This window comes from Triturus cristatus, chromosome 7 (assembly GCF_964204655.1).
Source record: "Triturus cristatus chromosome 7, aTriCri1.1, whole genome shotgun sequence".
Taxonomy (NCBI): Eukaryota; Metazoa; Chordata; class Amphibia; order Caudata; family Salamandridae; genus Triturus; species Triturus cristatus.
Window position 1 is genome coordinate 101,669,034 of NC_140590.1, and position 27,071 is coordinate 101,696,104.

General features: G+C 45.7%; 1 protein-coding gene across 1 annotated transcript in view; it reads right to left on the reverse strand.

The window, feature by feature from the left end:
- Positions 1–17,742: 17,742 nt before the first annotated feature.
- Positions 17,743–27,071, reverse strand: part of LOC146808923 (uncharacterized) — a 51,743-nt gene continuing 42,414 nt past the window's right edge. The window contains exons 6-7 of the mRNA XM_085615726.1: positions 25,929–26,084; positions 17,743–23,983 (exon numbers count right to left, since the gene is read on the reverse strand). Coding sequence (XP_085471852.1) covers positions 19,086–23,983; positions 25,929–26,084 — 5,054 coding nt within the window. The 3' untranslated portion in view covers positions 17,743–19,085. The remainder of the gene's footprint in view (positions 23,984–25,928; positions 26,085–27,071) is intronic.

A 27,071-nucleotide genomic window follows, 5' to 3' on the forward strand; every position in this document is an offset into this window, starting at 1 on the left:
CTTAGACCATCCGGACGGCGCATCTAAGAGCGGGGGTGCTCGCGATTTCTTGGAATGCCGTTGCGGCCCCACGACGGATGCATAGAAGAGTGACGGGCAGGGGGGGGGGGGGGCTGGTGATTGCCACCCGAGACAGCAGGTAAGAGCTGGGGGGAGGCCGCCACAACCAAAACTCGGGGTTCCTCGGGGCGAACCGCCCCACCCCCCCTTGCTACGCCACTGGACTACACAACTTCCGATCCTAGCCATTGGCATGCTTTGTCATGATTAAAAACAGAGATTACAACATTGAATGAAGCACTTGGATGTATATAGTTGGAAGAGATGGGGGGGTAGAGAGAGGCCGTGAGGGGTCAGTCCCCTCTCAGATATGTAAAACGGACTATGAAAAGACTCAGCCCTAGATGTCGCCCCGATCTGTTTCAAGAGACAAGGAGGATAGACGCCAATGCTGCGACAGATGCATGTCTGTCTGAAGAGGTAAAGGCGGCGTTGTCTGAACGGGTGATATATCGGTGCTGGCCTGACGGTGACAAATCGATGACCACTTCACCAAGCATGCGCTCTCGCCTGCAGCTTCATACCTTTTGACGGATATCTGGGCATGCATCTTTGCGCTGAGGTGGTACCCATCCTTTTCTGGTGCTACCCTGACCCCACCCCACCCCACCCATCTCTTGCAGCAGACCCTGCCAGAAATCTCACGAAGATCCGTGGCACTGACCTAGAGAACTAGCAACTGGCTCACCTTCTACCGCCTATGGGACAGCAGGGCTGTGAGCATGCCTGCCTCACTCCTGTCCACCAGGCAGCTTGGAGATGGGCACACCTGCACTTTCATCTTGCACTGGGCCATCAGCCTTCGCTTTACAGGTGTAAAATTCACCTCAACCTCAATGACTGCGACTAGCTTTTGGCTTTAAATAAAGGCTACGTCAAGGCACAAAAGGTGACTTGCTTTCCAACGACCATCATCACTTAAGTACAAGCAATAGGTGGGGATATCTCCAGAATTAGACCTCATGAAGTTTTAGGTTATGGATAAGGTCTGAAAAATGTCAGCTAAGATGCACCATGAGGCTAAGGCATGAGTGGCACATACCAACCCCTCTGCTTGTTCGGTGGTAATAATAAATTATTTTCCACTCACAAAGACAACATTTTTCTTTCTTCTGGAGGAGACAGTAGTTGTGATTGGTAAAAGTTAGAACATATGTCAGTCACAAGGGGGGATGCGATCATGGGGTTCAAGAAGAAGAGCCAGAGATTGCCTTATACCACCACTAGTTCATATCATAACCTTTTTAAAGCGCCATCAAAGACAATAATTCTTTTAAGTAGTAAAACTACACCTGGAACCAACAGTGGTCAGGATCACCTTTCGGTTTCCTCTGTTCCTTCCTCAAGAATCTTATTTGCTGTCTCTGAAAATAAACATTAGGGCTCTACTCATCTTTTGCTTTGTTGTATGATCTAAGCTGAAGGTAGCACCTAAAAGTCGAAGACTGCTTCCAGTATCAGTAGTTTAGGGAAGTGTTTTCCATCCAAAAGTTGGTTCGTAACCCAAGGGAGACAACTACCTTTTTGCTTCGGGAAACAGGGCCCGCTTCACAGAGAGCCTCCGGACCCGCGGCGGGATCTCCGCGCTGCAGTTTCTCATTGTGGAGATTGCGCCACAAGTGTGGAGACTCGAGCACGACTCGGAGGCTCTGTCTGACTTGAGCCCATAGGTTGGGAGGACATGCCTCCTCTATCCCATTTACAATCCTCTCCCTACACGTTCAGTGTACATCTTCTAATAGCTCACAGCAGAGGTCTGCAGCACGTCAGGACAACATGCGGTGAGATGGTTTACTTTTGTTAAAGGAAGATACGATTCACTGGAGGGCACACTGAGGGGCAGATTTATCAATATTTCATGGAGCAAGCCAGCTTGCTGTGCTGTGCTGTGCTGCGTGAAAGGGAGGGGGCAGGGATGTGCTGTATTTACCATCATATGGTGCATTCCTCTCCTTTGCTTGCTCTGGCACACACTATGCTGCCTAGTGCCAGTGCAGGCACACTTGCACCATGGTGCAAGAGTTACAGGCAAGATTGTTTTTCTGCAGGAAAGGGCACCTTCCTGCACAAAAAACAGTCCTCTGAGGCATTTTTCTCTTTCTATGTGTGCTGGGCTTGTTAATGTCTCAGGGTTCTTGCTGCACTGCACCATGCCTCTGTATCTCTTCCCCGGTCACCAGCTCTCTGGATTACTGTCACAGTCTGAACTATTGGAGGCAGGTACTTAATGTGAAGGGAGGCAATGGCATAGGTGGGATGTCTGTCTGACTGTCCTATACTGTAGCATTGGTGTGCAGGAGTAACTTGATTAACAGACCAGTGATGTAGGAGTTGGTGGAAGCCCAGTAATCAATTAGTCAATTGGAACCAGTGCTGCCAACTTTGAAACGGGTAACCAAGTTCGAGTCTCGGCGTTGGCTCAACATACTGAGTGATGCTGGGACACCAGCAGGGGGTCAACGACTATGATAGACACTTTGTTAGGAGCAAAAATCAAGTACAGAAGACGAGGGAAGCATATGGGGGCACAGCAGACTGCTAGGAATGAAGCACAGTTTTACAGTCATAGCAAGTTACCAAAATCAGGCGCACTCTCTTAGTTCACACAGCAAGCAAACATTCTACACAGGCACAACGTCTTTCCTGCAATGCTTTCTTAGATCTAATGGTGAATGAGGAAATGTGTCATTTAAATTGTTGTAAAAGTCTTAACTTTATAAGAGAAATAAGAAAGTGGAAACAGTTGCAATCCATTCCAACCTGTAAGATTTTTAACAAACCTACATGAAGGTTCTGCAAAATCTCTTTACAACTTTGCGCATGCCTGCATGGATGAATTAGTATCTCACATCGCTGCCGGGCATATTCCTGCTTGAAACAGGGCAGCAGGCAGCCTAAGATGATCATCATGACCTCACTATTAATTTTAAAAGAAAATGTTATTAAGGAGAGAGATATCACCAGGAGATCACCTACTAAGCGAGGCCAGTGAGCAATTCAGTAATAGACATTCTCAAGGCCACAGTGACTTCCGCGGCAAACACTGCGGCAGGGTAGGCTTCTGACGCTCTGCACAGAAGTGAAGTCTGGACTGGTGGTGTGTTCTCTGGGCCGCTGAGAAACCACTCCAGCGATGACCAGCGCGGTCAGTGCGGCTCACTCAGCAGCCCGCGGGATCGTCTGGAGCTCAATTTAATTGAACGTGCACGCGCACGAGCAGCGCTGCCATTGCCAATGCAGCCTGCAATCTTCTTGCAATGAACTGAAGCCGCACTACCTACATCAGCAGAAGGAAGTCCGCCTTGGATATTTTAGTGTGTGAGCCATGTCCGGCTCACAAATGTATCAACGCTGCGTGATGCTGTTCTACAAACATGTGGAGAAGTGTGGCTCAATGATGTGGAGAAGTGTGGCTCAATGATTAGAGTGGCAGACCCTGATGCAGAGGTCTAGCCCGGGACCAGGGTTCAATTCCCCGCCTCGGCGGGTCTTGGGCTCAAAAAATTCCACGGACCTGATAATTCTCGCCTCGGTGCCACTCCAATCATGGAGTCCCACTCTGCAACTCTGGGCAATAGCTTGGACGCCTCACAGGGAAAGCCAGGATGGGTTCCACAGCGGTATTCGTACAAGCGCCTTGAGACCCTTGCGGGTGAGTAGTGCACTATACAAGTATCAATTTACATACTACACTGTACCAGAGTAGCAGATAGTGCTACGGGCTATGAGCCAGCCCCAAAGCATACCGGGAGCTGCTGACTTTGAAATTGGCGTTGGCTCAACATACAGTGTGATTTTGGACAAATCATGTAATATTCCCTGGGACACGAGCAGGAGGTTAAAGTGCTGCTACGGTATGTCATGTGCCCCTGGGCAGACATACACCACAGCGGGGAGGGACACACAACCATCGCGTAGTGCAAAGAAAGGCAGGTCCAAATGCTAATCTTCCCATAGTGAACGACATTACTCGGTAGTAAAAAAAAGCGCAAATCCCGTCACAAGAGTAAAAGTGTGTTTGAAAACAAGCCATGCTGTTGAAAACTAAAGCAGCGATATGATTAAGCATTCACTAAAGACATTAACTCTCCTGCCTTAGAAAATGTCTGTTGTCTTATGTTGACTAATGTCTGGACTCCATTTTGTATTGTCATGTCTCCACGTGCTGTGCACGAGAAGAGTCCTACCTTCTCGCTAGTTGCTCTTGTAATCTGCCTAGTAACAGTCTATAAATAGCTCCTTTGTCCGTCTGGCGCATGCCCAGACTTGACCACATCTGTTATCAGTTAGTCCTTGCTTGACCATGTTTTCGCGGGCTCAGGAAATTGGTTACTTCGCCCACATATTGGTTCTGTATCGAAAATGTCCATAAAAGGTAAAGAACTTTGCCTCATGATGTATCCACCCACTTATGAGCCCCTCCGTTATGTATAAAAGGGGACCGTGTACGCAAGTTCTTTGTACTACTCTGTGCAATGCTGAAGAGTGTTGTATAGGTTGTAGGACCACCCTTAAGGGTTAATAAACTTTGTCTTTGTATTTGCAGCTTCCGTGCCAACTTCCTTCTAACCTTTGTTACAGGAGAGCGAACCCTTGTATTCTGCGGGCCTAGCTGGGGCTTGTATTCTTCAATTGGCGCCCGTCACGTGGGGCTCATCGACGACTCGGATGCTCGAAGGATTGGTCGTGACGAAGGTGAGGAATTTGGCCGGGGATGTGATCACTGCCAGCGGCGGTTTTAGTCCTGGCATCCCGAGGTTTCTTCCTTCCCTTCCGAACTGACCTTCTGGGTGGCGCCGGTCCTCGACTGAGACCTCTTCTGTCGGTTTGCTGTGATAGCCGTTTGGGCGAATTTTGGAACTTGGCAGTTGGAATCTGGACACTCTTGATTGGTAAGAACCGTTGTACGGTACTTGCTCCGAGTTTTGAAGCCTGAGTTGGCTATTTGAGTTTGATTTGTGATGACCGGTCATATTTTGTATTGATTACTGTGAGAATATATGCGTTGCAACACATATAGGCAGGTAATGTGGAGATATTTCTCCGGAACTGTGACAATTTGAGCGGCACAAAGTTTAAGTGCCATTTTTTTGATAATACTGCATATTCTGCATTATTTTTGAGCATGCCTGCTTTCAGCGCACTCCGTAAGTGGTGCTGCTGTTTTGGAAACCGGTTAAATCTCGAGGAATCTGCTCCAGCCCCCCCAGAGGGGACTCCTAATAGGGATATGTATGTGAAGCATGGTCTTTCCTCTATAATGTACAGCACAGTGTGGAGGAAATACACCAAAAAGGATCCTGAGTTGCGATGGCCTTTGTATGGATCGTTTGATATGCGTAAGATTGAGTATGTGGAACAGTGTATGTGTAAACGGCGTGCTCGGCAAGACATGTTTGAATGTGTACGGTTATGGGTGAAGGAAGTGCGTGAACGAGAGAAACGTGAGAAAGCGCTGTTTGACAAAGAACAACTGAAAAATGATCATGTGAGAGCACAGGAAGCGAAGCGTCGGGAGGAAAGGGAACTGGCGGAGAGACAGGAGAAAGAGCGTAGGTTGCAGGTCTCGGGTCAGTATGCTGTCCGCCAGCCACTTTATCCTGTCCTTACTAATCTTGAAGATGATTTTTATTTATTAGATCGCTCTCCGCCCCCTTATGTTGGCACGTCCGCCCCGAGAACGCAGGATTCTGGACTGGTTTCGGATAAGGTAGACACGCGGTCTATGTTATCAACTGACCGTATGGGTGAGCTTCGGAAAATTTCTCTTCGTGCGCTTAAGGGCAAGCTATCTCTTTCCGAATTATTGGAGTCTTTGGAAAATTGGCGGGATAAAGAGCAGCTGTATTTTCTTGACACCTTTTCTCATGATGTGATTGCTACCTTTCGGAAGTATTCTAATGTTTTTGAGCCTGATGCTGTAGTTTCAGATGCTAAAGCATTACGTGACGGTACTTTTACTCTCTCTAAGGTACCCGATGCGGTCCGACGGCTGTTTACATTGCGGGATGCGGCGTTTGAACTTAAAGAGGAAGCGCGCCTGAAGGCGGGGGAGGCGGAGCAATTGGATTCCCGTACCGGCGGCGACCAATCATCTACTTCCTATTCAGATAAGAGTGCACTAGTGCATGCTAAACCGATGCGAGAGGCGGCACCTTTGTATGTCCCTCCTAAAGGAGCGGGAAATAGTTCAGATACATCTTCCCCCGATGCTAGGGGATATTTTGTGTATAATTGGGTTTATACTCCCTGGCATAGGGCTGATGTTATGGCGTTAAAGACTGCATTACCTGACCCCCGCAAGAATCCAGCGGCCTTCTATGAAGAGGTCGAAGGGGTCTTGAATTCTTGTACGATGACTTTAGCAGACATAGATTTGTTTTTCGGGCTCATTTTACCACCGGATATGTGGCGATCTGTGCGGAAGGTGGATGATGTTACTGCTTTTAAGGCTAGGTGGTCTGAGATTGAGGATGAGGATAAGGAGAGAAAGCCCGCGCAAAAACCACCCCAGCTTATTTTAGATCTTCCTGCTGCTATCTTGACTAAATTGAAAACAATTATCCCCCCTAAAAAGATTGATTGGAATATGTTAGCATCATGTAAACAGAAGGTTGACGAATCAGTTTCTGACTTTTTTACGCGTTTTGAGGAGACGTTTCATGATTTCAGCGGCCAGTCGCTTACGGATGATACGGGTCGACATCTTTTTCTTGATAAATATGTGGCGAATTTATTGCCGGGAATAGCAGCTCGTTTAAAAGTGAAAGTTCCTGGTCCACGTCGTCTCCGGCATCCCTCCTGACTATGGCTCAGTATTATGAGCGTCAGGAACAAGAAGCGAAGGGGCATGAGGAGAAGAAATCAAAAGATTTGAAAACTAAGGTGATGTTAGCACAAGTATATGGCCCGCCTCGTCGAGGTGTCGACAGAGGTAGAGGAGGATCTTATGGTCCCCCTTCCGGTCGATCAGATGTTAATAGAAATCAATGTGCGTATTGTAAGCAGGCGGGCCATTGGGCCAGAGAATGTCCGGTATTATATGCATCTCGTCAGGGACGTGGCCAGGGACCACCGCGAGGTAGAGGGGGCTTTTCGAACTTCAGAGGGCATTCCAGTGATCGTGCTCGTTTTGAGCCTAGCGTGCAGCAACGAGATAGACCTAACGTATTTGATCGGCAAAATCAGTATCAGATGACTGGGAATGACCGCCCTGGGTACTATGATTCACAGCATGCATAGGATTGCGTTGGATGGGGGTTGGAATCAGTTGAAGTACCGGTTGATCAGCAGGGTCCTTATGTTTCAGCAAGTGTTTTGGGGTCTACTGATCGGTTCCTAGTTGATACCGGAGCTACTCGTAGTGCACTATCTAAACAATTGGTTCCGAGGGCTCCCCCATCTGGCTTAATGGTTACATCGGTAGGGTTTGATGGTACACTCTCTCGAAGCCCTCTTTCTCGACCCCTTTCCTTCCATGTTGATCACTTTTCTGCACCGTGTCCGTTTTTGCTCGCCCCGAACACACCTGATAACATTATGGGTCTCGACATGCTTAAGCACTTCAGAGCTACGATCCGCTGCTCCCCTACTGGAGTACGTGTGATCTTGAACGATAATCACCCCCTGACAGACCGGATGTGTGTGGTTGCGGAGGACACTGCATTAGCCTCTCTTCCCCATTCTTTGTGGGCCGTTTCAGATACTGATGTGGGACAGATGGTGATCCCGCCTGTCCACGTCCATGTCCAGGAGGGTGCGGTATTACCGCACCTTCCTCAGTATCGTATTTCCCAAGAGGGGGAGGAGGCACTCATACAGATTGTGCAGGATTTGATTAAGGTGGGAGTAGTGGAGGAAGTTCCCTATAATGTCTGCAACAGTCCTATTTTGCCCATTTTGAAGAAAGATACTGACACCAGGGTTTATCGGTTTATCATTGATTTAAGAGAGGTGAATAAGATAGTGATACCTCAGTATCCAGTGGTTTCTGATATCACGACGTTACTCACTTTGGTCCCGCCAACGGCGACTGTGTTTTCAGTCATTGATTTGAAAAATGCCTTCTTTTCGATCCCTATTCACCCTGATAGCCGATATCTCTTCGGTTTCACTTTGAATAATAGGTCTTATAGGTTTTGCAGAGTCCCTCAGGGCTACACAGAGAGTCCCAGTATTTACAGTCAAGCATTGAAAAGGCAATTGGATTCTTTTGTTCTGCCTGACGGTGTCGCCCTCATACAATATGTCGATGACATCTTGTTGGCGGCTGACACTTCTGAGCTGTGTGAGCAGACTACGTTATCCTTGCTTTCCTTTTTGGCATCTCACAATCACAAAGTGTCGAGGAAGAAATTGCAATTCTGTAGACCAAAGGTGACTTATTTGGGTCACCTTTTGTCTAAGGAGGGGCGTGCACTTACACCAGATCGTATTCAAGCAATTTTGGACACACCAGCACCTTCCACACAGAAGGATGTGCGTGCATTTTTGGGTTTGGCCTCTTTCTGTAGGCAATGGATATTGGGGTTCTCACACATAGCTAAGCCATTGTTAGCACTTTTGACAAAAGACACTCCGATTCCTCTTCACTGGTCCAATGAGTGTGAAATTGCCTTTCAGCAATTACGGCAAGCCCTTTGTTCAGCACCAGTGTTAGGTACCCCTGATTATACGAAGCCCTTTTCACTGTATGTGCATGAGAAAGAAGGATGTGCATTATCAGTTCTAGTGCAGATGCACGGCGACAAGCAGCGCCCGTGTGCATATTTTTCGTCTGTACTTGATCCTGTTGCCCGATCATTACCAGGGTGTTTTCGCTCGGTTGCGGCGGCAGCTGTGTCAATACGCCAAAGCGAGGGAATTGTGTTATCTCACAAGCTGCTGGTATTAGTTCCCCATGCTGTGGATGCCCTGCTTAATCAGACAAAGACGCAGCATCTGACCAGTGCCCGTTTAACGGGATATGAGTTGACGCTTTTGGCTCCTCATATTACGTTAAAGAGGTGTGTAACGTTAAACCCAGCCACATTGTTGCCATTTCCGGAAACTCAGCCTGAAGCACGAGAAACACATGACTGTATTCTTGTGACTGAGGAACAGACAAAGGGTCGTATTGATCTCCAGGATACGCCCTTTACAGATGTAGATGGAGAACTGTGGGTGGACGGATCATGCCTGAAGCTACCAGATGGTACGACTTCAGCAGCATATGCAATTACCACATTACAAACAATAGTGGAGACAGCACGCATACCGCAGAAATCAGCTCAAGCAGCGGAACTGATAGCATTAACACGAGCGTGTGAGCTCAGTGCAGGATTGCGTGTGAATGTTTATACAGATAGCCGCTATGCCTTCGGAGTAGCGCACGATTTTGGCTTACTCTGGAAGGAGAGAGGGTTTCTAACGTCACATGGAACCCAGATAATGTATGGGGAGTTAGTTCACAACCTCTTGACTGCACTAACATATCCAAAGAAGATTGCTATAGTTAAATGCAGTGCCCATAAGAAGGTGGTTGATAAAGTTGGAGAAGGGAATGCTTTAGCAGACCGGGTGGCGCGAGAGACTGCGATGCAGCCTGGTGCTACTGCAATGTATGTTGTGAAGTCACAGACAGAAAGATGGCACGATGCCAGGAGAGAAGTGCTGGAGATACAGAGGACCGCTTCCGATAAGGAACGGGAACAATGGTCCAATGATGGAGAATTAGATGATGAAGGGTGTTGGAGAAGTAAGCAGATGGATAAATGGAAGTTACCCACTGCTTTCGTACAACCTATGGTCCAGATGGCACATGGACTAGCGCATGTCGGAGCTTCCGCAATTGTCAAATTACTCACACAAGTTTGGGAGCATCCGGAGATCGCTAGTACGGCAAAAAGGGTAGTGCAGACCTGTATGATTTGCCTGAGGTATAACCCAGGAAAGGGTACACGAACTCCAGCAGGAGGGTTTGCGACACCCACTGCACCCTTTGAGGTTCTGCAGATGGATTACATTCAGCTTGAACGCTGTAACAATCTGAAGTATGTTCTAGTAGTGGTTTGTGCCTTCAGTAAATGGGTGGAGGCCTACCCTACGAAAGACAATACTGCAATGACTACAGCAAAGATGCTATTGAAGGAGTTTTTCCCTCGATATGGGGTTTGCAGATTGCTGTGGAGTGATAACGGGCCCCATTTTGTGGCAGATGTCATTAAGTATGTCCTGAAAGGACTAGGCATAACGCAGAAGTTCCATGCGGTGTTTCACCCGCAGTCTGCGGGACTGGTTGAGAAATATAACGGTACACTGAAGCAAAAAATTGCTAAGATTCAAGCTTCAACTTCTTTGACTTGGCCAGATGCTTTACCGCTGGCATTATTGTCAATCAGATCGATACCGCATTCTCGGACCGGTCTCACGCCCTATGAGACTGTGTTTGGGCGCCCAATGAATATTTGGGGCCCATCAAAACCACAGTCAATGTATGATGTACCTTGTGTAATGATGAGTGATTATCTGGCACAGTTAACGGATAATTTGGTTTCTATTCATCAACAGGTTCGAGAAGCGCTCCCTGATCGGTCCACAGGTGAAGGCCATAACCTCCGACCCGGTGATTTGGTGATGGTGAAAGCTTTCCAAAGGACGAACAGTCTGGAGCCAAGATGGGTCGGCCCTGAGCAAGTTCTGCTCGCAACAAGGACAGCTGTGCGAGTTTCCAATCGGAAGAACTGGATCCACTCCTTGCACTGTCGTAAAGTGCCGTCTGGATTGGTGGATCCTGCTGTGTTGACCGACCATCGAGAAATCCTGACTGCGGAGAAAGGCCGTGCCGTGGAACCAAACGACACTGCGGAGCTCTTCCCGGACCAAGTGATCCTCGGAGGAGGGAGATATCATCTTAGACCGAGGAAGTGATTTTTCTTTTCTGTATCCAGATACGTTGTCAGAACGGCCCTTAGGTTAGTGAAACGGAGAGCCAATGAGGCAAGGGGGGGGGATCAGCCCTGCATTAGTGTAGCGACACCGGTCTTGGCCCGCTGGTGAAGAAATCAACCGCTGCCTCAGGGGAAGAGTTCTGACAACCTTTTAGTTTCAGGAAGATATTGACTTTTTACTCTAAGATGGAAAAGAAGAAGATTCTTTGCGCAACAGGCTTTATTATTACAGTAGCTATTGTTGGTATAGCTACATGGTTTGTTGAGGATGTGACTCCTGCCCGGGAGTTGCTTGTTTTGACTACTCCAGTGCCTGAGGAGCACTACTTTTATACACTTCCGTATCAAGAACTGAAGCATCGTCAGTCTTATTTGAATAACACTTTCATCCAGATGTTGCATCATACCCACGTTGCCACGTATGCTACGAACTGTTGGATATGTGGTATGATGCCAGCTCATCAGAAGAAAGGAGGAACGCCATTCATACCTCTTCCTTTTTCTCATAATGGATCCTGTAGAGCATGGTACACTTTGCTTTTTGCCACACGGAAACCTACAGTGGGACGATTACTTTTCAGACTTAATAGGGAATGTCATCAAGATAAGGATGGCTATCCACAAGCGAATGGGACAATATGGGAATGGGAAGAATATCGACCGGACAATGAATTGATTCCCTACATCTTCATGAACACCAGAGACACTACAGGACAAGAGCGCTTTGTGATTCAAGTGGCACAAGCTCAAGCGGACCTGTGTGTCCAGAGTGTGGGTCATATTCCTGTCGGTGTTAGTGATTGTATCATCGTGTTGAATATAGATGGGCTAAATAATAGTACTTTCTTAGCCTCCCATAATACATACTTTGTATGTGGGAATAAGGGTTATTATCACTTACCGGCCGGCTGGTCCGGAGTATGTTATGTAGCGTTTTTATTACCTCCTGTATTCTTAGCACCTGCATCTTACCATAAAGATTTGAAGCTGATGAACAATGTAACTGTAAATAGGTATAAACGCACTCTATCTATTGATGATGTTGATCAAACTGATACGAGTTTGCAACAGTATATTGATTTTAACTTAGGATTGTTTTTCTTTGTTGGAGCTGCCCTAAATAGTAGGAAGGTTCGAAGATTGACAAGAGTCGTAGAGGCTGTGACGAATCAAACCGCTGCCGCACTTGGGAATCTTACAGAAGAATTACAAATTACTAGAATTGTCGCATTACAGAATCGCATGGTATTAGATGTTATGTTAGCTGATAGAGGTGGAGCATGTAAAATTATCGGAAGTAGTTGTTGTGTGTTTATTCCTGATCATACGCCATCAGTTTATAGCGCTATTAATAAACTACATAAAATCGCGGCTGAGATCCATACAGAAAATTGCACTTGGTCCTTTTCCGGATGGTTTTGGGCATTGATCACTACATGGGGATGGAAGGTTTTAACTGGTCTCTGTATTATAGTAGCAGTTCTGTTTTCCTGTTGCATCTGTGTCCAATGTGGTCCTTTACTCTGTTCTTTATGTGTGTCATTTTGTATTCCTGATAAGAAAACTATCGCCAATGTCGCCCATCAGAAACATTTAACCAAAGAGGTGGAAGAGATGATGAAAATTGACATATTTGATGATTATCCTAATAGGCCGAATGTCTTCAGTAAATGCTGAAAGGGTCGTCTGTTGAAAACTAAAACAGCGATATGATTAAGCATTCACTAAAGATATTAACTCTCCTGCCTTAGAAAATGTCTGTTGTCTTATGTTGACTAATGTCTGGACTCCATTTTGTATTGTCATGTCTCCACGTGCTGTGCACGAGAAGAGTCCTACCTTCTCGCTAGTTGCTCTTGTAATCTGCCTAGTAACAGTCTATAAATAGCTCCTTTGTCCGTCTGGCGCATGCCCAGACTTGACCACATCTGTTATCAGTTAGTCCTTGCTTGACCATGTTTTCGCGGGCTCAGGAAATTGGTTACTCCGCCCACATATTGGTTCTGTATCGAAAATGTCCATAAAAGGTAAAGAACTTTGCCTCATGATGTATCCACCCACTTATGAGCCCCTCCGTTATGTATAAAAGGGGACCGTGTACGCAAGTTCTTTGTACTACTCTGTGCAATGCTGAAGAGTGTTGTATAGGTTGTAGGACCACCCTTAAGGGTTAATAAACGTTGTCTTTGTATTTGCAGCTTCCGTGCCAACTTCCTTCTAACCTTTGTTACAGGAGAGCGAACCCTTGTATTCTGCGGGCCTAGCTGGGGCTTGTATTCTTCAATGCCGTGCACAACAAAAAAACGGCGAGGCCCCATATTTGAAGAGTAGCCTTGACAAGCTAAACTAATTAGCAAAAATAGATCTCTGAAACAACACATCATGAATTGCAGCGGAAGGAAACTGAAGATAGGCTGTGCTGCTCTGCCAAAAACTGAAGTGACGTTCCGTTATGTGAACCACGTAGGATGCTGCAACCAAGAGAGACACTGCAGTGAACCAATCCCAAGCAGCTGGCGGAAGGACACTCCGTATAGTGTTTACATCAGGTCTTTCAGACAGCGCATGCGCGCTGCCTATGCTCGACCTGAAAAGGGACAATCAGGCCCCAGTCATGGTTGGTTATGGAGCAAGTCCCCCTATATCTTGCAGCTGTATCCCCCCTCCATCTTTTGGTTGTATAATGAAGGGGTTCATGTAATTGATGGCTGAGTGGTTTGGGCCCTCTGCACTCTTATTGCATAGACAAGTGACATTCTTTTGCGCTTTGCCATTCATACTCTATTAGTGACTCTGGATGAGGTGTAGCTGGTGGTACTTTTTATTTATTCTTATTACCATCTGGCTGCTCCATCTTTTTACAGTTTCTATCGTCGAAGGGGCATCTCTACACCTCACGTGCAGGATTTCATCTGCTGGAGCGTCAGGTTAAACCTGTTGTACGCAACTAGTTACTGGTGCATTTATTTGTCTCTCCTCCTCCTTGAATGATGGATACTGAGATTTAATGGTGAGGTTTTTGCTATTTAAGTGTATCATCAACAACTGCTGCTGCTTATTGCGCATCATTCTTATCTTTACTTCCACTTTTGTTTCATTTCCCAAATGTTGCGCCTTATTATTGTACCATCTCATTAATTTGCTCTTTAAAACACCTTGGTGAACGTGATGCAGATGTTCTGTAAATAAACCGACATTCCCTTACTGCTCCATCATATATGTATGAAACTGGACCACCCCTGAGGGCAGGAAAAAGAGTTGTGAAGGCTGATGCATGGGCCTGTGAGTTCATTGATGAAGGGCTACTTCCTACACCTCGGGCTGTATTGTTGATGACTTTGCCATTTCTCTCCTACCTCTTGTCTAGGCCCCAAAGTGATCCCTCCAGCTTGTTGAGCAGGTAGTAACCCAGCGTTCCAGGGCATGGACGAAGAAAGGTGTTGGTTGTAGTGCTATCCATGGGTGTTGGGTTTTGGGTGTCAGGCCTGCACAGTGTGCTCAGCACTTGACTCAATCAATCAATCAGATCATTTGTAAAGCGCACTACTTACCCGTGAGGGTTTCAAGGCGCTGAGGTGGGGACGGGGGCGTGCTGCTACTAATGGTCGAAGAGCCAGGTCTTGAGTCATCTCCTTGGTCAGCAGGTCTTCGGTTTGTCGTAGGTTGAAGGGGAGGGTGTTCCAGGTCTTGGCGGCGCGGTGGGAGAAGGACCTGCCTCTGGACGTGGTTCTACGGATGCGCGGGACCGTGGCCAGGGCGTGGTCAGCGGAGCGGAGTTTCCTGTTGGGTACGTAGCAGGAGAGTCGACTGTTGATATAGGCTGGGCCGGTTTTGTGGAGTGCCTTGTGTGCGTGGACCAGGAGCTTGAAGGAGATTCTTCTGTCGACAGGGAGCCAGTGCAGGTTCCTCAGGTGGGGGGTGATGTGGTCGCGGCGCGGGACGTCGAGGATTAGGCGTGCAGAGGCGTTCTGGATTCTTTGCAGTCTGTTTATGAGCTTGGACGAGGCTCCGGCGTAGAGGGCGTTTCCGTAGTCGAGTCTGCTGCTGACTAGGGCCTGGGTGACTGTTTTCCTCCTGTTTGTCGGGATCCATCTGTAGATCTTGCGGAGCATATGGAGGGTGTTGAAGCAGGTGGAGGAGACTGCGTTTGACTTGTTTGGTCATGGTGAGTTTTGAGTCGAGGATGACTCCCAGGTTGCGTGCATGGTTGGTAGGAGCCGAAGGTGTCCCCAGTGATGCGGGCCACCAGGAGTCGTCCCATGCTGAGGGGTTGGGCCCAAGGATGAGGATCTCCGTCTTGTCTGAGTTCAGCTTAAGTCGGCTTGCCTTCAACCAGTCGGCGACGGCCTTCATTCCCTGGTGGAGGTTGGATTTGGCGGTGAGAGGGTCCTTGGTGAGGGAGAGGATCAGCTGCGTGTCGTCGGCGTAGGAGATTATGTTGAGGTCGTGCTGTCGGGCGATGCGTGCTAGTGGTGCCATGTTGACGTTGAACAGCGTCGGGCTGAGGGAGGATCCCTGTGGGACGCCGCAGATGATCTTCTTATGTGTGATGCATGTGTGAAGCAACTGTGAGGAATAGCTTCACAGGCAGCCTATATGAACTAGCAAGACTTGTGTTTAGCTATGTCAGATGTTGGGAGCATCCATGTCAGTGCTTAATTTGAGCCGGTGGTTTAATTGTCAACACCGGCACGTAAAACATTCTGCCACATGGCCGGCTGTTTGTCTAATTTAGAGATCAGCACAACAATAGTAGTTTATTAATTCAATATACAATAAAAATGACTAATATTCTGCTGCCCAAGTCATTCTTATAGCTTAGGGGCTTGGAAGTGTGATGGTTAGTAGTTGTGTTGGTACAGTCATTGGCAGCACTGGCAGGGGCGATGAGTGCAGCAACGTGCAGTGGCCTCCTGACGAGTACCCTGGCACTTACTTATTTACAAATTAACCACTGACACGTCTCTATTGCTATTCAGAGTTTTGGGGGGCTCTGCATGAGCAGTAGACTTCATGGGAGCAACAATCAAGGCTTTCACACCTAGACAAGAGAAGAGCTTTTGGCGAGAGAGCCCCCCGGGTACGGTAGGAGTCCAACCACAGGAGCCAGCCGACCCCCCGAATGTGACAGCTCCGAACTAGAAAGAGGTCTCCCAGGTGCCCTGAGGCAAGGAAGTTAGTTGTTAAAATGACCCTGGGCCAGTTCCAGGGTGGAGGCTATAGCTTGGGTTGACCCCTGGCAATGATTTTATTAGCCTGCCCTGTATTTAATTGATAAAACAGGAGGTAAAAATCAGGAAAAAAATTCAAATCTGGTGTTTTACTCCCTGTTAAAAGATATTAAATAAAACAAAAAATAGTGGAGGAATGGACGTCCAGAGAATTCTAATGCTACATCAATATTATTAATACGTGTTTAAAGCTGTCTTAAAAAGAACACAAACGATTGTACTCAAACTGGTAATGTAGTAACAGCTCCTGGCACTTCTACAACCCCCAGAACCCCATGGCTGGTATTCTTCTCTGAGGAAGACAGCAACCTTAATTGAAGCCCCCTCCACAGGGTTGGTAGTCCCTTATGTTTTCCAAACATGTCCTCAGCATACTTTCTGTCTTCTTGAATCTACTTCTCCATGTCACCCCACCACCCTCTTTTTGGCATTGAGGCTGTAGGTCCCATGAAGACATCACCTGGTGTGGTGACGATGCAGTGGCTGCTCTCATCTGCAACTCTGAATCCTGATGTTTCCAATCCAACTCTTGCTTTTACAACTCTCTTAGGTTAGCAGACCATAGCCTTCCACTCACAGTCACCAAGGCCATCATAGTGTCATGTCATGCATACAGACAAGCAGCCCTCACACATAGCTTTCCCCCACCCTCCTGTAGACAGGGAAAACCTAGTGATGACCTACCTGTTTCAAGGTTGCATCACAGTTCTATCCTCTATAGGACAATAGGGCAACACAGACTTTACTGTTAAAAAAATGCACACACACAGCATGCATCTATTCACGCCCTTCATTGGCTCCTTGGGTTACAATATATATAGGTGGAATTTTTTCCCCCCAAAATATGAAATTGACAAAATCCATAAGCTTTAGGATTGTGGTCAGCGGAGTTAGAATCAATGTATTTTTGCTATATCATAATCACCATCTCCCTGCTTGTACAGGGCTAGAATATCAGACCACTTCTGATTGGTTGGAGGGACACCAATCCATCTCAAAGTCAAGGGTATTTCAACCAATCTGGTTAGTCAGCATGGGACCAAAAAGATGGTCTCTTGGTATCATAGCAATAATATATCCTCCTTCCAGTGGAAGTTTTGTGGTCAAGAAAGTCAACAAGGCACCCAAGACAGGACCACGTGCCCCATGTTAGGACTTCCCTTCTCTCAAATGTGCAACATGTATCAAATGTACTAGGAGGAGGAAGAAATACTAGTGATGGCTGAGTTGAGCTTAGTGGAGCGTGAACAGGTCTTCTCCATTCACTCTCATCTTTGAGGCTGCAAAGATCCTGCACTGGATGGCTCCACCAACAGTCTTTGGTTTTATTTACCATATGTCCATGAAGGCATTCCTCAATCCTTATCGCTTCTATACCGTTTTTTGCTAATGCCTAATACCGGAGGTGATGAGAGGTTAGTGGGAAAGAATCATAATCATTCCGCATATGAATATCTGGTTCACAAGTTTGTCACTATGTCAAATCCTTTATAAATAAAACACACTCTTTTAATTTTGTTTGTGCACTATTTTCTTTATAATTATAGAGGCACAACATTCACAAATAATATTGCATTCAATCAAAGAGTTTGCAATCTCATTGCATAGACTGTTTGAAAAACAATTTTTACAAAAGCTGTTTCTGGAACAATACATCCACAGGATACATGATGAGTTAGCACAGATTAGTGCTAACAATGCAGTGTTACTTGCCTTCAGGAACACAATAACCACAGTTACACCATCTTACAGAGTAATGTAGAAACACAAACACATCTGGAACTGGCAAACACTAAAAGGCATTACATTAAACCAGCAGAACACATGTCAACATCTGTTTAGAGCACCTGCAACCAAACAGTCCTACAGAAAGACCTAACCTAGCGACAGGACAAAATAGCAACAGGACATAGTTTCTACACAACCCTGAATATGGTGACCTTAAGATTCACATGAATATCCAAGGTTTCCCATTGAGGTTAACATTACAGCTAAAGCTGGATTTAACCCAAATTTGATCAGAACACAAACAGTGTTGAATTTAGGACAGACAATTTGTTTTTAAAATTTAGATTTAACTGCATATTATTCAGATTCCAAAACCATGTGCTTAAGGAGATCTCACAACTATTTCCTAAGAACATTGGAGAAATTACCACTAAAGGAGAAGATACTTCTGGAACTGTGGTATTCTACTAAAGTCTCAGCTGCAGAAATGAAGTGTTCAACAGCTACCACCTTCCAGAGTGGAGACCATTAACTTTCAAATGTGCTTGTCTCTATTGCTTAAGATCAATGGTGTTGAAAGGTGACAATAAACTACTGACCCCAAATGAGCCATTATTTCGGCTTAGTAAATTCTTCAATGGACAACTGGAAAAAACATCAGTGAAATGTAACCTTACTTTTTTGAGATCCACTGTGAATTACTGCCCTGGATGATCACATGTCAATCACACAACAGAGTGTTCACTGGTTGTTGGTGCAGCAAGCTCTGCTTTTTAAGAATCTCTGTACTGCCCACCTGAGTGCTTACCAGGTGGACCCTTCCTTCATTACACACAGGCTTAGGCCCTACCATCTCTTAAAGTCCCTTTGCTTGGAATCCAGAGCCAGTATTTTGGAAATGCAAGGCTGGGGAACCAGCTTTATTTGTTGTGGCCCCCACAATTGGGAATCGCCTTCTAACTGACATCAGAAAAAGGCAACCCATTAAAACACAGCCAGGTGATCACATATGATTTTTAAATTTATCTCCAAAGCATTAATTTTCAATTTGCAATCCAAACCTGTTTTCAAGTTCTCAATCTCAAAAGAACTAAAGAACTCTCATAAGTATTATACACAATATGCTGTGGAGAGGTATTCAGTACATCAGTCCCAATATGACCACAGCTAAGAAGACATATGTGTTAACTATTCTTCCAGGATGACCGTTTGTAGTATTTATGTGGTTGCCAGTTTCTCCCTCCATAGTTGTGATAGGGGCCATGGGGAGGCCTGAGGTCCCGTTCGGATCGCCCCTGTAGAGGATGTCAGAATTGACTGCACTGTCGAAGAAGGAAGATGAGACCGTTTCATCAGAAAAGTCATGCATGGAGACATTACCAGGGGCATCTGTTGAGGAAATCCCAGATGAGGATTCAAGGTGGGGCTCATTGGTGTTCATTGTTGAGGCGTTACGATGCAGGAAACTGTCACTGCTGGCTCCTAAGGAAGACGCACTCATATTGCTGCCACTAATTTCATTTCCCGCGGGGGAGATATCTGTGTGGTTAGCACCAGTGTGGTAACCCAGTGAGGAACCATTGTTGCTTGTGGAGGTTATCTCTGAGTGAGAAACACTGCTGTGACCACTTGTCATATTGGTGTGGTTGGAATTAACATAGGAAACAGGTAAAGAACTATTAGAACTTGAGTTCCTAGGGAATGCTCCCGGGTGCAGGGCACTGTCGAGGCCCATAATGGAGAAATTGTAATACTCAGAACTACCGTGGTAAAGAGTTGAACTATTTGAAGCAGAGTTATTATAGCCTCCTAAGGACATTCCTGGGAGGGAGCCATTGCTGTGTTCAGTATTGGAAATACCAGTGAGCTCTGAGCCACTGTGGTAAATGTTTGAAGAAACATTGGTGAGTGAGTCATTGTGACCTTCGGCTGGTACTCCTGTGAGAGAGTCATTGTGAACAGTGGAGAGACCATTGTGTTCTGAGCCAGTGTTGTAATATGTTGAGGAAATATTGGAAAGTGAGTCATTGTGGCCTCCTGGAGGCATTCCTAAGAAAGAGCCGCTGTTGTAGTAACCTGGGGAGAGGCCACTGTTTGAGGACATATTGGAAAGTGAATCATTGCGGTCTTCAGATAGCATTCCTGAGAGGGAGTCACTGTTGTAGTCAGCAGAAGAAAGACCACTGTTTGACGACATATTAGGAAGCAAGTAATTGTGGTCTTCTGATGGTATTCCTGAGAAAGAGTCATTTTTGTAGTCACCATAGTGGAGACCAGTGTGCTCTGAGTCTGAGGAAATATTAAAATGTGAATTATTGTGGCGGTCTGTGGGCATTCCTGTGAGAGAGTCATTGTTGTAGTCAACGGCAGTGACACCAGCGTGTTCTGAGCCACTATGGTAAAGGATTGAGGAAGTATTAGAATCCGAGCCATTGTGACCTGTAGAGGTCATTCCTGGGAGAGAGACGTTCCTGTGGTCACTGGTAGAGAGACCATTATGCTCTGAGTCACTGTGATAAGAGTCAGTGGAAGCATTAGATATTGAGCCATTCTGCCCACCTGGAGGCATTCCTGAGAGAGAGCCATAGGTGTTCCCTGAACCACTGGGGTAGACAGTTGAGGATATATTTGAAAGCGGCTCATTATGCCCTCCTCGGGGAATGTCTACGGTAGAGCTATTGTGGTGGTCAACAGTGGAGAGACCAGTGTGTTCCGAGCCACTGTGGTAAATGGTTGAAGAAACATTAGAAAGTGAGGCATTGTGGCCTCCTGATGGCATTCCTGAGAAAGAGTCATTTTTAAACTCACCATAAGCGTGCTCTGAGTCACTGTGGTAAACGGCTGAGGATATATTAGAAAGAGAGTCGTTGTGGCTACCTAGTGGGGTTACTGACAAAGAGTCATTGCTGCGGTCACCAGTTGAAGGACCAATGGCTGAGATAACATCAGAAACTGAGTCATTGCCACCTCCTGGAGGCACCTCTGGGTGAGAGCCATTGCTGAGCTCTACAGTGTAGAGACCAGTGTGTTCTGAGCCACTGTGGTAAATTGGTGAGGATGTATTAGAAATTGAGTCGTTGTGGCCATCCGAGGGCATTCCTGAGACAGAGTCATTTTTAAAGTCACCATATGCGTGCTCTGAGTCACTGTGGTACATAGTTGAGGATGTATTAGAAATTGAGTCGTTGTGGCCATCCGAGGGCATTCCTGTACGGGAGCCATTACTGTGGTCCCCAGCGGATAGACCCGCATGCTCTGAGCCACTGTGGTAAATGATTGAAGAAACATTATGAAGCGAGTCATTGTGGCCTTCTGATGGCATTCCTGAGACAGAGTCATTTTTAAAGTCACCATAAGCGTACTCTGAGTCACTGTGGTAAACGGCTGAGGATATATTAGAAAGAGAGTCGTTGGGGCTACCTGGTGGGGTTACTGACAAAGAGTCATTGCTGCGGCCACCAGTTGAAGGACCAGTCGCTCTGATAACATCAGAAACTGAGTCATTGCCACCTCCTGGAGTTACCTCTGGGAGAGAGCCATTGCTGAGCTCTACAGTGTAGAGACCAGTGTGTTCTGAGCCACTGTGGTAAATTGGTGAGGATGTATTAGAAATTGAGTCGTTGTGGTCCCCGGCGGATAGACCCGCATGCTCTGAGCCACTGTGGTAAATGATTGAAGAAACATTAGGAAGCGAGTCATTGTGGCCTACTGATGGCATTCCTGAGAGAGAGTCATTTTTAAAGTCACCATAGGAGAGGCCAGCGTGCTCCGAGTCACTGTGGTAAATGGCTGAGGATGTATTCGAAATCACGTCATTGTGACCTTCCGATGGCATTCCTGAGACAGAGTCATTTGTGAAGTCACCATAGGCGTGCTCCGAGTCACTGTGGTAAATGGCTGAGGTTGTATTCGAAACTAGGTCATTGTGGCCTCCTGGAGGAATAACTGAGGCAGAGTAATTGTAGTCACTGGAAGAGATATTGTAAGTTGAGTCATTTGTTCCCCCTGCACTCATTCCTAAGTGGGACGTACTGATTTCAATACTGGTGGGGGGGCTGGTGCTGGCAAACCCACTATGCGAACTATGGGGATATGAAATATTAGTTTCAGGCACTGATATGTCAATGAAATGATCGGAGGAAACAGTAGTAGTTTGGTTGGATTCACCATAGGAGGTGGTAGACGAGTTACTTCCTGAACTGGAGGCAATGCTGTCATGACCTATATTGATATCAGAGCCACTATAATAATGTGTTGCAGAACTATTGTAAATTAAGTCATTGGGACCTGCTGGCGACAATAATGCGTGGGAGGCAGCACTATCATGGCCTGTGTGGTTAGAGGTATAATAGTAAACCATTGATGAATTGATTACTCCAGAGCCATCCCTTACTCCCGATGATATTGCTGATAAACCAGTTTGGTTTCCACTGAGCATAGTACTAAAGGTTGAGCTCATAGGAGTAACTGTGGTAGAGGTGTTGGAGTCTAACAGATTGCCTCCTGCTATGTTTCCTGAATGGGAAGTATTACTGTGAGTATCTGTGTTATGATCACTCGACTCTGAGCCATTATTGTAAATTACTGAGTAACTATTGGAACCTGAGACATTGTGACTGTCCTCAGACATTGCTGAGAAGGAAGCAGTGTTGTGGTTGCCAGGAGAGGGAGTAGTGTGTTCTGTGACATTGAGATATACTGTTGAGATACTACTGGACAGTAGTGAAACGTTGTGGATGCCTGAAGACATCCCTGCAAGGGATGCACTGCTGTTGTCACCTGCAGATGAGATAGGAGTATGGGTAGTGACATTATGCCCTTCTGGCGAGGTACTGTAAATACTTGAATTAGCTGTGGGGGTATCAGTGTGATCAGAGCCACTGTAAAGTGCTGTGGAACTGGGGGAAATTGAATCATTGGTAACTCCTGGGGGTGTCACTGAGGGGGAGTTGCTACCACTGAGACCTATGTGGTCAGAGCTGTTATGGTAATCCGTTGAAGAATTAAAGGACACTGAGCCATTTGTGCCTCCCATCAATATTTCTGAGATATGATGACTAATTGGAGAACCACTGTCAGTATTACTAAAGGCTGAGGCAATAGGTGAAGCTGTTGAAGAGGCAATAGGAGAAACTGTTGAAAGGTTTTTGGAATGTAAGTCATTGCTGCCTCCCAAGGCCATTCCTGAATTGAGATCAGAGTTGTAATCATTACTCAAGAGGACTGTGTCATTAACACCAGTGTGGTAAACTGATGAACTATTGGAAACTGAGCTATTCTTGTTTGCTGGTGATACTCCTGAAATGGAGGCACTGCCATTGTCACTGGAGATAGCAATATCAGGTGGGCCACTGAGGAAACCTGTTGAGGAGTTACTGAAAATAGAGTTGTTGCTTTCAGACGGCTTTGGAGATTTGAAGACACTGGCAGAACCGCCAGTAGAATAACCACCTTCATCAACCCCACTCTGGTAAAGATCAGAGGACATATTGGAAACTGAAACATTAAGATCAAGGTCATCTAAAGGATTTCCCACATGGGACAAAATTAAGTCGTCAGTTATTTGTATGTCAGTTTGGCCTTGAGGATCATACCCACTGTCTTGCTGATAATCGAACTGTGTAAGATCTGAGTTGGTGCCAGAGTCCATGTCTGCAGTGCTGTCTTCATAGAAGTTTGCAATAGACATATTGCTTTCTGAGTTCAAGATGTTTTCATTGACCGAAAGGGTCAAATTTGATTTCCCCTTCATTCCTGTGGTGCCCACAACACTGCCATTTGCAGTATGGGCAGCACTGAAGATGTCAGCGTTGGACGTAACATGGCTAGAGTGCTCGGAGAGGCCATCAGACGAAGGTTTGTTGGAAACTCCATGGCTTGCGTTCTGCACTCCCACAAATGTACGGCTGTTGCACAAATTTCCACTGCAGCAAAACACTTGAGGTTCTTGAAACTGGTGTAGAAGTGACAGAAATGAGCCATTGCACGTCTTTGGTGCTGCACACCCTCGGATAACTCTGCTGGAGACAACATCACCTACGAGTACAAGAGCAGATTAAGCAACATGATCACATGTGATATCACCTACACACCTGTGAGTACAAAAGTGGCTAAAAGAGAAGAAATTACAGAAAGAAGCCAGTCATGCCGGGAGCAAGAAGGGGACCCATGCACTGGTTATAGATCACAGATCACTGTTGCAATAACTCTGGATGGTCAGAGATGGCTTTGATTGTCATCATCATTATCAGTTGGAAACGTACAACAATACGAACAACTTATAGATGGGTTTTAAAGAAAAATGGAGGCAGCACCAGGAAAGAAGTCACGAACCAACAGACGTAAGCTTATTCACAAATAGTCCTTTTAATTTCTTCTTCTTCTAAAATACGGAAACACGCAGGACAGCAGCCAACGCGTTTCGTTACTTTTAATGGAACTTCATCAGGGTTGAAAAGGCGTTATGGTCAACGCGCATATCACAAAACTCCGTGCCCACAATCCGGATTGTGGGCACGGAGTTTTGTGATATGCGCGTTGACCATAACGCTAAGTGCCTTCTCTTCCCTTCTTTCAAAATCTTTGCTCCCTACTCTCTAGCGCTGCTCTCAGGGAGGCCTGTCAAAGCAACTGGAATTCATTTACAAAGTTTTCTTACCCATTGTTGCTACGTCAAATTAGTGAATTACTGGATTTAGAATACAGTTAGTTGTGATAATGGCTTTCTATGAGAGGTAGAATTATAATATTAATAATATGCTATATTACCACTACTACTGATGATAAAGAATATTGCTATGATGCAAGGGATTCTGTAATCGCTGTATAAACAGCATCCATTAATATCTTTATAATCGATGACTTGTGATGCACCAAGTCACCGATTATAAAGAAAAGACATCAGAACTCGACCATTATATGTTATTGCAGTTGAGTTTTCTGACATCACAATGCCTCCTGCCAGCAGCCGAGGTGAAGTGCTCTGTGGGATAGGTGCTGGTGTGACCGTGTATTAAGTGGGATAAAGTAACATCTGCGTACCTCAGAGTTCCATAATCTTATAAAGGAACTTGGCCTTCGGCCTCTATCTCTATATGGTTATGGAACTCCTCGGTGACTTACAATCTCCATATAATGTGCGGTAGGGGGTACTTTGTCCATTATATTAATAACAAATATAATAAATAATAAGAATAATAGTTGTAAGAATGTCATGCTGTATTACTACTACTACTGATGATGATAATAATACCACCAAAAATAATAACAATCACTATTATTATTATTCATTACTGTAATTGGTAATAACAGTAGTGGCGGTCTTGCTATAAATAGAACGTGTGCATTAACTAGAATCAGTAATAGTGTACGTAGCAGTGAAACGAATATTGTTAAAAGCAGAAACAGTAGTACAATCATTGGTAAAATTTTATTAATAATTACGCCTAAAATTGTAGTTAATATTAGTCTAACTATCATTAGAACATGAATATAAGTTCCATTATAAGTAGAGCAGGCAGCATTGTATGTATTATATATGGGGCAGTGCAAATAGTATTATTAGTGGTATTATTATCGATAGAGCTGAAACCCTTCTGAGGTCACTTTTATGCCTAAGAGTCAGACACAATTTACTCTTTCTATGTAAGGGGAATAAAACCAGAGAAACCAGTGATTCGAGAGTAGCAGTGAGGAAGGGAAGTACTGAGGGAAGGGGGAAAGGGTTAGAAAAGAAGCAGCAGGACAGCATAAAGGAGAGGGACATAGGAGATTAGGGAAGACCTGTGAAGTCAATGTTAAATGTTGCACAAAGAAGGGAGAAGGAATTAAAGCAGTACTGTAGAAGATTGAAGCAAGAGCCAGGTGGTGACCTAAGAGAGGAGCCTTTGTAGGTGAGATGTAAGCCAAGGGGGAAACAGGGAAGTACACAAATCTAGGAGAAATTGGAAGGGAAGGGGAGAGAGAAATAACAGTCACTCACTTTCTCTGGTCACACCGTAGGCCTCCAAGCAGGAGGTCATGGATCCAGTGCAGTTGACCGTGGTGGCTCTCTCGAGAGGACATCCAATCTTCTCCTCAGCTGCGCTGCAGCTGTAACACTCAACTCCGTTGGGCACCAGGTCATCCTCAGTTGGACCTGAAATGAAACAAAACAAGGTGAGAATCACAGACAGGCAGCTGGCAGTGAAGTAATGGCTGGCACAAACACAAATTGTGACTGTGGGTGACTTAGGAGGACAGATACCTAACTAGACATGAAGTAAAGCAAGTCAATGTCATGAGGATCACATATAATGAATTAGCTGCCAATAAAAGGCCACCACTTGCAAGAAACTGATCATATGAAGTGTAAAGAATAACAGCTGAAACCCCCATCATGGGACAGTACAGTGCAGACAACCGTGTAAACTGGCGGTGGCAGAGAGCCCTCATGCCCCAGAGACCCACAGGAGATACACTGAATTCAGAGATGTTTTAAGGCATGGGCAAAGTGGGCAATTGCCAAGGGCCCCCACCTTCCAAGGGGCCACATGGGCAAGAGACCATTTTCTCTAACTCACTTCTGTGTATTTATTCTTAATCTTTAACATATTGTTAAATATTTTTAGGCAACACAGAGCTTGAGTTGGCAAAAAATAGATAGTAAAATTCTATCTTGGGAGGGGCCCTCCCAATATTTCTTGCATAGGGACCTAGAATCCTTAGAATTACACCGAATTAATCATGTTTAACCTTCTCTGTTAGATCTGAGGATCCCACTAGATCCCTGCAAGGATACAGGAGACAGAATGGAGTAAGCAATAACCTGACTGACAGATACAATGAAACCAGAAAGAACTTCAGGAAACCATCATTAGATGCTGAAGAGAATACCACCTGAGAGGCAGCTCTAACCAATGTTCTGAGCATAAACCTGCACTCTCCTCCTTACCCACTTAACTGAATACCGCAGAGTGTGTTCAAGGAACTGAGCTGCTTTTCTTTTGTTGTTTGTCCTTCCAGTGAGTTGACTTTACACACTTAGGCCCATATTTATGAAGGCTATGTGGCTATGTGTTGTCCTTGCGTCGCTTAAGGTGATGCAAGAACCACGCAAAGGCTTCAGTGATATTCACAAAGCCGT